General features: G+C 46.4%; 1 protein-coding gene across 1 annotated transcript in view; it reads right to left on the bottom strand.

Moving 5' to 3' along the window:
* Positions 1-11,528, bottom strand: part of LOC122540097 (forkhead-associated domain-containing protein 1-like) — a 140,028-nt gene that overhangs the window by 88,299 nt on the left and 40,201 nt on the right. The window contains exons 14-18 of the mRNA XM_043675407.1: positions 8,955-9,062; positions 7,327-7,434; positions 6,081-6,170; positions 4,571-4,808; positions 1,017-1,146 (exon numbers count right to left, since the gene is read on the bottom strand). Coding sequence (XP_043531342.1) covers positions 1,017-1,146; positions 4,571-4,808; positions 6,081-6,170; positions 7,327-7,434; positions 8,955-9,062 — 674 coding nt within the window. The remainder of the gene's footprint in view (positions 1-1,016; positions 1,147-4,570; positions 4,809-6,080; positions 6,171-7,326; positions 7,435-8,954; positions 9,063-11,528) is intronic.

The following is an 11,528-nucleotide window of genomic DNA, read 5'->3' as shown; positions in this document are numbered from 1 at the left end:
ATATCATTCCCCTCTCACCCTAAACCTATGCCCTCTAGTTCTGGACTTCCCGAGGGAAAATTCTTGGTCTATTTATCCTATCCATGTCCCTCATAATTTTGTAAACCTCTATAAGGTCACCCATCAGTAACTGAGATCTCCTTACAAATTTGTTTCTCAATTTCCCTCTGAATATTAGGGGATCTATAATACAATCCCAATAAGGTGATCATTATCATCCCTTTGTTATTTCTCAGTTCTACCCAAATAACCTCCATGGATGTATTCCCAGGAAAATCCTCCCTAAGTATAGCAGTAATGCTATCCCTTATCAAGAACGCCACTCCCCCTTCTCTCTTGCCTCCCTTTCTATCCTTCCTGTAGCATTTGTATCCTGGAACATTAAGCTGCCAGTCCTGTCCATCCCTGAGCCATGTAGGAGTTCAACCCACACTGTTGGCATCACAGTGCTTTGCAAGCCAAGCATTCAACCAACTGAGCTAGCCAACATCCACAGCAAAGTGAAACTATTTCATCGAACAATAGCTCCCATCAGTTCAGCCCTTGTCACTCAGAACTGACTAATAATCAATTGTTGTGGAGCCGAAACTGATTGCAAACACTGGTGGAGCTAATGGGATGTAATTAATGGGACTGTGATGCCAACAGTGTGGATTGAACTCCTACACCAGCTGAGGTTACCATGAAGGACTCTCCTTCTCAACCTTTCCCCTTCCCTGAGGTACAGGAGCCCTCAGGTTTAACCACCACCAGTCACCTCTCACTAATGAGAGGTGTGGGAAGAGAACAAGGTAGGACTGATAAATTAAACTGCATTTTAATTTCAGTTCATCATTTGGAAGAACTGTTACCTATTCAAGATGCTTCTTTTTGTCAATTCATTCTGGTTTAAAAGATGGATCTATGGTAAACCACTCACTGGTTATTGTGATAGGACTTTGCCCCAATCCAGTCCTGGTGAATTAACGCTCATGGAAATCCATATGGCATTCAATTCAACCCAGAAAGACACTTACTGCAGTAAGGCACATGCCTGTTCCTGGGCATGTGTGTCCGATGTGTTTGGTGCTGCCACTGCTGGTGGTGACTGGACAGGCTGCCTCACAGTGCGATTCCTTTCCCATTTGTCCAGTTTCCCCTTAGCCTCTGTGAAAAGAGAACCAAAAGCAGTGCTGTCAGCTGGTATTGGGGTCCCTCACTTGCTGCCTCCCCCTGTTCCACCTCACAGCTGCTCCAGGCCAGTGTAGTCCAGCCGAGGGAGCTGTATGGCATTGTGTGGTCAGGGGGCACGGGTTCTGTTGACCAGAAACTCTTCGCAAGTGCTGAGTGCGCGACTTTCTCTGAGCTTCTAAGAGGAATGCTGCGTCTGTTCTTGGCTGTGACAACGATGGTATCATGTAATAAGGTGCATGGATCAACAGTTAACATTGGATGGAACAATGGACTGATCATCTGGTCATCAAACAGCAATTTTTCCAAAGTATATTACCTGCTTGGCCCAATGTTTTGGCACGTTCTGTCTTGTGGGAAATGGCATGACTATGGGATTACGGGAGGTGAGGTGTCTGGTCAGGTATTGGCATGGATCAACACTGATGGATTGTTTCCTCTCCTTCATTTTCGTATGGTGCCTGTCTGCAGCTGAGCAAGACTCTGGGTGTCATACACAATCCCACTGCGAGGTCGAGAGTGTGGTGCTGGAAAAGCACAGCAGGTCATGCAGCATCCAAGGAGCAGGAGAATCGACACTTCAGGAATAAGCCCTTCATGAACGGTTTATGCCCGAAAGCCCAATTCCCTTGCTCCTCCTGACCTGCTGTGTTTTTTCAGCACCACACTCTTGACTCTGGTCTCCAGCACCTGCAGTCCTCACTTTCTCCCACTGCAAGGTGCCCACATTAGCCACATCTCTGGGCCATTCACTGAGACCACCACAGCCTGTCTTCAGCTTGGCTCAGCTCATCTGCTATAGAAACCATCATCCAAGTCTGAGTTACCTCTGGGTTTGTCTGTTCCAATGCGCTCCTGGCTGGTCTCCCAAGGTCACCTGGACCTTTTGTTAGCAATCTCCTAACTTGCACCAAGTCTCATTCACCCATCATTCTCTGCTCACTGATGTACTCTAGCTCCTGATTAGGCAACACCTTCATTTTCAAATTCTCTGTCTTTGATTTCAAATCCCTCAATGGCTTTGCAACACCCGATCTCTGTAATCTCCTCAAACCCTATAATCCTCTGAGATATCTGATCTCCTCCAAGTTTGGTGTAAACAACTCCAGTTTTAATTACTCCACCATTGGCGGCCATGTCTTTAGCTGCCAGGGCCCTAAACTCCTCCCGCTCCTCTCCATCACTCTTCTCCTTGAAGATGCTTTGTAATACTTATCTCTTTGGTCAATCTCTTGGCCACGATCGTGACATCTCCAAATGTGGCTTGATGTTAAATTTAGTTTGATTCCATTCCTAATGAAGTGCTCTGGGGACATTTAAGGGTGTTGGAGATGTTGTATGGTGTAAATACAAGTTGTTATTACTTATGTAGAGTAAATGCTGCAAGAGTTAGTAATCGGATTTAAACTGAATAGTATCATTTCAGATACTTAATACCGTCTGGTTTTCCACCATGTGCCTTTCACACCTCTCACATCACTGGATATAAACTGTACTTTCAAAACACACCAGTGAAACTTGAGGACATGCCCATTTATTGTTCCCCTCTGTTTCTGTCCTGTAAAAACTTCCTAGACCACACACCAACTTGTATTTATTTCTAATAACAACATCGTCATAGTTCCTTTGATATACAGCATCTTAATTTTATCAAGTCTTCAGCACGGTGTCTTTTAACTTAGATTGTGAAAAGTCAAGTACTCAGTATCTATTCCAGTCAGTCCTGAGGGAGTGCTGCATTGGATGAGGAGCTGCGTTTCCAAACCCTTTGCACCCTGATTCGCGATCCACACACTCACATCGAGTAACAATCGGGGGCCTCCTGATGTTCGAGAACACCACAAACCCATTCTCTGTCCCTACCAGATTTAAAGATTTGTGGATCCAAGCAACTAAATTCATCTGTTCTGCTTTTTCAAAGAAATTTTCTACTCACTGTACCTGTGCCTCTGAAAAACAAATCACCTTCCATTAAATTACAGTAGAAAGAATATTACTAAACTGGAAGAAAAGATTTACAGGTTGTTTTTTAGATTACTTACAGCATGGAAACAGGCCCTTCAGCCAACAAGTCCACACCGACCCTCCGAAGAGTCTACCCAGACCCATTCCCCTTCACCTAACACTATGGACAATTTAGCATGGCCCATTCACCTCACCTGCACATTTTTTGGATTGCGGGAGGAAACCCCGCACAGACACGGGGAGAATGTGCAAACTCTACACAGAAAGTCGCCGGAGGTGGGAATTGAACCCAGGTCTCTGGCGCTGTGAGGCAGCAGTGGTAACCACTACACCACCGTGCCACCTATAAAGGCCACTTTGCTATAACACACATTTTGTTAACACAAATTCGCTATAACACTTCTGATGAATTAGGGACACTGTTTCTAAAGCACAAAGTTTTTAAAGCATGTATTGGTTATAATGCGATTCTTGCCCAATTAGTTAAAAGGTGTCGCTATTACGTGATTTTCTTCTGGCAGAGGGTTGCATGAGAATGGAGCGACCTGCACTATAGCAGGACCAGCTGTCCTAGGTTGCTGCCTGGACAGGAAGGTTTGAGTTATAAGGAGAAGTTGGGATAGGCTGGGACCTTTTCACTGAAGCATAGAAGACTGAGGGGTGACCTGATAGAGGCTTCTAAGATCATGACAGACATCGATAAGGTAGATAGCCAACAGCTTTCTCTGTGGTGGGGGAGTCTAAAACTAGAGGGCATAGGTTCAAGGTGAGAGAGGAGAGATACAAAAGGGTCCAGAGGGGCAATTGTTTCACACAGAGGGTGGTGAGTGTTTGGAACAGGCTGCCAGAGGTAGTGACGGAGGCGAGTATAATTTCTCATTCAAGAATCATTTGAATGGGTACATGGATGGGATAGGGATAGAGGGATATGGACCAAATGCAGGTAAATGGGGCCTAGTTTAATTGTGAAGACTGGGCAGCATGGAGAAGTTGGGCCTAAGGGCCTGTTTCCATGCTGTCGATTTTTATGACTGTATGAAATCCTAACCAACACTAATCTGCCCAAGCCATGAACTTGCCAGGTAACCTCCAGCCCACTTTATACTGCATTTTTGGGGCCATCGGGAAGATTTTGACATTTTATCTTTTAAACCCAAATCCAAATGATCTTTGGAGCCCCAGAATTTCTAGCCTTTCATTCCAAAATAATGCCCATTCAATGTTCCCTTCGGTTTCTGTCCTGCAAAAATGTCCAGACCCCATAGCAATTTGTATTAATAGCAACATCATCATAATTCCTTTTATATATTGCAATCTCAATTTTATCAAGCCTTCAGCATGAAGTCTTTTAACTTAGATTGTGAGAAGTTAAATACTCAATACGTACTCTGTAAATATCCCTTCCACTATAAGCCTGTATATTATGTACAATTACCCCTTAGTTTTCCTGACAAGATCCCTCTTTCCTCCTCTCCTGCTTGGAGCTGTTTAGTAACAGTGAGCAGTCTCTCCTCCAGAGCAACGATTGTCCGGGAATGCTGCCGGATTTGCTCCTTGAACTCTGCCAGCTCATCCAGGTGACCGCGCCTGTCCTGATCGATTTTATCCCTGAGGCCTTCGACCTCTGCTTTCTGATGGCTCTGCTGAGCTTCCAGCTCCTGATGCAAATCAACCTGCCGCAAGAGAGAGGGATCACAGCAAAGGGGCAGAGAGATGCAGAAGTAACTGAAGACATGAGTCAGTTTGCTGGAGGTCTTGGAGATGAATCTTAAGAACTGCAAACTAAATGAGTTTGACAGAGAGTAGTAGGGGCATGGAACGCACTGCCTGCAACAGTAGTAGACTCGCCAACTTCAAGGGCATTTAAATGGGCATTGGATAGGCATACGGATGAGAATGGAATAGTGTCGGATAGATAGGCATCAGATTGGTTCCACAGGTCAGCGCAACATCGAGGGCCGAAGGGCCCGTACTGCACTGTAATATTCTATGTTCCATGTTCTATGAGAGCGGCTAGGCCTCAGTTCAGCCATCAGCAACTTTGGAAGCCGGTTCCCTCTCACTCTATCAATTTTGGGAGCTTGAAGCTACTGAATTGTCCATGGCAGATCCATGAATCCTCCAGTCAAGCATTGGGACAGCAGAATGCAGTGGTCAATACTTTGATTATTTGAGTCTGTTTACTCGTGATGCTCACTGTGCTTGATCGATTAAGCTGAGGCCTGGATTGAGAAGGAGGAAAAGCTGTAGAAAGAGCTGAGGCCTGGAGTAGTTGTTTTAAAGCACTTTAAATAAAAACTGCTCTCCACTAGTCACCTCTGCACAGATTGGAGATGTAAGACATTCAACGTAAACCATGCAGCAGTTCAAAAGGAGAATTTGTTAAATGAAGGGCAACATTCATTGCATAAATAAATACAGATGAGGAAAATCATTTGGCTCCGGATGTATTCAAGCTGCTGCTTAAATCATTCCAGGATTTCACTCTCTGTTATCCTACTCAGAGGATCAATGACACATGAATTGCTTTGTCTTTGATGCAAAGTTGCCTCACAAATCCTAAATTTCTCTTCTGGTTATTTGACCCCATCACCCCCCATCTCTGTCCTACTCTCGTGCTTTCATTTCAAGTGACTTTCCTGATTTAGTGTTGCACGTAGGGAATTGGTTTAGCCCAGTTGGCTGGATTGTTGGTATACAGAGCAGTGTGATGCCACCAGCATGGGTTCAATTCCCATCACTGGTTTGAGGTTATAGTGAAGGACTCTCCTTCTCAACCTCTTCCCTCACCTGAGGTCTGGTGGTCCTCAGGTTAAATCACCACCAGTCGCTTCCCTCAAAAAAGAGAGCAGCCCCTTGCCCCTATGGTCTGGTAAGACTATAGCAATACAACAACAACTTTCACTTATTTTCAGCAGAAAGCACCATGTTGGACAAAACATTACCTCAATCTTCCTCGCTCCCTTGAGTTCTTGTGACATGTTGCTCAGCTGCTGTTTCAGAGCCTCTATCTCCTGATCCTTCACCTTCATATTCTGTGAACAAGCACATACAGGAAAGATGGAATCATACACTCTGGGTCATTGTCACAGGGTCACACAGCTCGGAAACAGACCCTTCGGCCCAACCAGTCTGTGGGGAAAATAATCCCAAACTAAACCAGACCCACCTCCTGCATTTGCCCCTTATCCCTCCAAGCTTTTCTCATTCATGTCCTTATCCTAATGTCTTTCAACTGTTGTATCTGCGCCCACATCCACCACTTCCTCAGGAAGCTCATTCCACATGTGAATCACCCTCCGTGTACAAGATTTGCACCTACTTTTTTAAATCTCTCTCCTTTCACCTTAAAATGTACCCCCAATTGTTGAAATTCCCCCATCCCAGGGAAAAGACACTTACCATTAACCATAGGGACACATGGTGGCTCAGTGGTTAGCACTGCTGCCTCACAGTGCCAGGGACCTGGGTTCGATTGCAGCCTCAGGCAACTGTCTGTGTGGAGTTTGCCCATTCACCCCGTGTCTGTGTGGGTTTCCTCCAGGTGCTCCGGTTTCCTCTCACAAGCCAAAGATGTGCAGATTAGGTGAATTGGCCATGCTAAATTGCCCATAGTGCACAGAGATGTGTAGGTTAGCTGCATTAGTCAGGGAAATGTAGAGTAATGGGGTAGGGGAATGAGTCTGGGTGGGTTACTCTTCGGAGGGTCAGTGTAGACTTGTTGGTCTAAACGGCTTGTTCCACACTGTTGAGATTCTAAGTTCTAATAAACTGTCTATCCTCCTCATGATTTTATGAACTTTTATCAGGTCACCTCTCCTCCTCTTACTCTCCACTGGTTAAAGTCCCAGCTTTTCCAGCCTTTCTTTATAACTCACACCTTCCATTCTTGACAACATCCGTAACCCTCTCCACCTTAATAATATCCTTCCTGGAACTGGGTGGCCAGAACTGGACACAGCATTCTGGAAGAGGCCTCATGGCTGGGCCATGCTGGGGTTAGTAGAGTGAGACCCGCCCTCCCCAACAGGGGCTCCGAGAATTGTGCCTTAGCCCCAGTCTCATGTGTTATTCCTCAGCACAGATCCCCACCCCATGCACTGCACGTACAAGGCTGTAGCCTCAGCTCCCATGTATCACTTCTAGCCAGGTCCCAGGGTATCCTGTACCTCAGGAATGGCTGCCTCTCACCTCATTCAATTCCTTGAGGCGCAGCTCCATTTCCTCTCGCTTCCTCTTCTCCTCCTCTGCCGCTTCTGTTCCCCTCTCTCTCTCCTGAGCCACCACCTCAGCCAGTTGCTGTGGGAAACACAGTGCAGCTCATTAAAGCCTCATCCATGGACTTGTGGCTGTCTGTTCACCACCTCCCCCGTCTGCCTGTAGGTGTCCTCTGGCCTGAACTCTGACCCCAGGTGTACCTTGGGCTTTCAGTTTGCAGCAGAATTGTTCCAATGCTGAAGGAGGCCATTGGGCCCATTGTGTCTGCACCTGTTCTGTCTACACTTGCACTGATTGCTAATTTCCTGCCTTTACCCTGTACCTCTGCACGTTGCTCCTATTTAGGTAACCACCTGGTGCCCTCTTGAACGTCTCAATTAAATGTTATGAAATCGAAAGCATGTTCACTTTAACATAGAGAGTGTTTCTGAATATTGAAGTAAATTTAAAGTGCAGGCTCAGCTGCCCTGTGACATCACCCACAACCATTATACACTCTGGGTCATTGTCACAGAGTCACACAGCATGGAAACAGACCCTGCGGTCCAACCAGTCTGTGGTGAACATAATCCCAAACTAAACCAGACCCACCTCCTGCATTTGCCCCTTATCCCTCCAAACCTTTCTCATCCTAATGTCTTTCAACTGTTGTATCTGTGCCCACATCCACCACTTCCTCAGGAAGCTCATTCCACATGTGAATCACCCTCCGTGTACAAGATTTGCACCTACTTTTTTAAATCTCTCTCCTTTCACCTTAAAATGTACCCCCAATTGTTGAAATTCCCCCATCCCAGGGAAAAGACACTTACCATTAACCATAGGGACACATGGTGGCTCAGTGGTTAGCACTGCTGCCTCACAGTGCCAGGGACCTGGGTTCGATTGCAGCCTCAGGCAACTGTCTGTGTGGAGTTTGCCCATTCACCCCGTGTCTGTGTGGGTTTCCTCCGGGTGCTCCGGTTTCCTCTCACAAGCCAAAGATGTGCAGATTAGGTGAATTGGCCATTCTAAATTGCCCATAGTGCACAGAGATGTGTAGGTTAGCTGCATTAGTCAGGGAAATGTAGAGTAATGGGGTAGGGGAATGAGTCTGGGTGGGTTACTCTTCGGAGGGTCAGTGTAGACTTGTTGGTCTAAACGGCTTGTTCCACACTGTTGAGATTCTAAGTTCTAATAAACTGTCTATCCTCCTCATGATTTTATGAACTTTTATCAGGTCACCTCTCCTCCTCTTACTGTCCACTGGTTAAAGTCCCAGCCTTTCCAGCCTTTCTTTATAACTCACACCTTCCATTCTTGACAACATCCGTAACCCTCTCCACCTTAATAATATCCTTCCTGGAACTGGGTGGCCAGAACTGGACACAGCATTCTGGAAGAGGCCTCATGGCTGGGCCGTGCTGGGGTTAGTAGAGTGAGACCCGCCCTCCCCAACAGGGGCTCTGAGAATTGTGCCTTAGTCCCAGTCTCATGTGTTATTCCTCAGCACAGATCCCCACCCCATGCACTGCACGTACAAGGCTGTAGCCTCAGCTCCCATGTATCACTTCTAGCCAGGTCCCAGGGTATCCTGTACCTCAGGAATGGCTGCCTCTCACCTCATTCAATTCCTTGAGGCGCAGCTCCATTTCCTCTCGCTTCCTCTTCTCCTCCTCTGCCGCTTCTGTTCCCCTCTCTCTCTCCTGAGCCACCACCTCAGCCAGTTGCTGTGGGAAACACAGTGCAGCTCATTAAAGCCTCATCCATGGACTTGTGGCTGTCTGTTCACCACCTCCCCCGTCTGCCTGTAGGTGTCCTCTGGCCTGAACTCTGACCCCAGGTGTACCTTGGGCTCTCAGTCTGCAAAGGAATTGTTCCAATGCTGAAGGAGGCCATTGGGCCCATCGTGTCTGCATCAGCTCTGTCTACACTTGGAATGATTGCCAGTTTCCTGTCTCTATCCTGTACCTCTGCACGTTGCTCCCATTTAGATAACCACCTGGTGCCCTCTTAACTGTCTTGAATAAACCACACTCCCAGGCAGTGCCTGATCTACACTCTGCGTCACACAGTTTGTTTTTCTCACCTCCCATTTGCTTGTTTAAAACTGTGTCTTGTGATTCACGATCCATTTGAGTGGGAAGAATCTCTCCTTATCCACTCTGTCCAGGCCCCACATGATTTCAAACACTTCCATCAAATCTCCTCCTAACCTTCTCCTCTCCAGAGAAAACAGTGCCACCTTCTCCAATCTTTCCGCCCTTGACTGAAATGGCTCGTCCAATTAGAGTCATGGAGTCATAGAGATGTACAGCAAGGAAACAGACCCTTCGGTCCAACCCGTCCATGCCGACCAGATATCCCAACCCAATCTAGTCCCACCTGCCAGCACCCGGCCCATATCCCTCCAAACCTTTCCTATTCATATACCCATCCAAATGCCTCTTAAATGTTGCAATTGTACCAGCCTCCACCACTTCCTCTGGCAGCTCATTCCATACACACACCACCCTCTGCGTGAAAAGGTTACCCCTTAGGTCTCTTTTATATCTTTCCTCTCTTACTCTAAACCTATGCCCCTCTAGTTCTGGTATCCCTGACCCCAGGGAAAAGACTTTGCCTATTTATCCTCATAATTTTGTAAACCTCTATAAGGTCACCCCTCAGCCTCTGACACTCCAGGGAAAACAGCCCCAGCCTGTTCAGCCTCTCCCTATAGCTCAAATCCTCCAACCCTGGCAACATCCTAGTAAATCTTTTCTGAGCCCTTTCAAGTTTCACAACATCTTTCCAATAGGAAGGAGACCAGAATTGCACACAATATTCCAACAATGGCCTAACCAATGCCCTGTACAGCCGCAACATGAACTCCCAACTCCTGTTCTCAATACTCTGACCAATAAAGGAAAGCATACCAAATGCCTTTTTCACTATCCTATCTACCTGCGACTCCACTTTCAAGGAGCTATGAACCTGCACTCCAAGGTCTCTTTGTTCAGCAACACTCCCTAGGACCTTACCATTAAGGGTATAAGTCCTGCTAAGATTTGCTTTCCCAAAATGCATTACCACACATTTGTCTAAATTAAACTCCATCTGCCATTTCTCAGTCCATTGGCTCATCTGGTCCAGATTCTGTTGTAATCTGAGGTAACCCTCTTCGCTGTCCACTACACCTCCAATTTTGGTGTCATCTGCAAACTTACAAACTGTGCCTCTTATACTCGCATCCAAATCATTTATGTAAATGACAAAAAGTAGAGGGCCCAGCACTGATCCTTGTGGCATTCCACTGGTCACAGGCCTCCAGTCTGAAAAACAACTCTCCACCACTACCCTCTGTCTTCTACCTTTGAGCCAGTTCTGTATCCATATAGCTAGTTCTCCCTGTATTCCATGAGATCTAACCTTGCTAATCAGTCTCCCATGGGGAATCTTGTCGAACGCCTTACTGAAGTCCATATAGATCACATCTACCACTTGCCCTCATCAATCCTCTTTGTTACTTCTTCAAAAAACTCAATCATGTTTGTGAGACATGATTTCCCACACACAAAGCCATGTTGACAATCTCGAATCAGTCCGTGCCTTTCCAAATACATGGACATCCTGTCCCTCAGGATTCCCTCCAACAACTTGTCCACCACTGAGGTCAGGCTCACCGGTCTATAGTTCCCTGGCTTGTCTTTACCGCCCTTCTTAAACAGTGGCACCACGTTTGCCAACCTCCAGTCTTCCTGCACCTCACCTGTGACTATCGATGATACAAATATCTCAACAAGAGGCCCATCAATCACTTCTCTGGCTTCCCACAGAGTTCTCAGATACACCTGATCAGGTCCTGGGGACTTATCCACCCTTTTCCGTTTCAAGACATCCGGCACTTCCTCCTCTGTAATATGGACATTTTGTAAGATGTCACCATCTATTTCCCTATAGCCTATATCGTCCATATCACTTTCCACAGTAAATACTGATGCAAAATATTCATTTAGAATCTCCCCCATTTTCTGTGGCTCCATACAAAGGCCACCTTGCTGATCTTTGAGGGGCCCTGTTCTCTCCCTAGTTACCCTTTTGTCCTTAATATATTTGTAAAAACCCTTAGGATTCTCCTTAATTCTATTTGCCAAAGCTATCTCATGTTCCCGTTTTGCCCTCCTGATTTCCCTCTTAAGTATACTCCTACTTCC

Source organism: Chiloscyllium plagiosum, chromosome 34, assembly GCF_004010195.1.
Source record: "Chiloscyllium plagiosum isolate BGI_BamShark_2017 chromosome 34, ASM401019v2, whole genome shotgun sequence".
Classification (NCBI taxonomy): domain Eukaryota; kingdom Metazoa; phylum Chordata; class Chondrichthyes; order Orectolobiformes; family Hemiscylliidae; genus Chiloscyllium; species Chiloscyllium plagiosum.
Note: the sequence above shows the minus strand (reverse complement) of the source record. Positions and strands in the feature narration are given on the sequence as shown.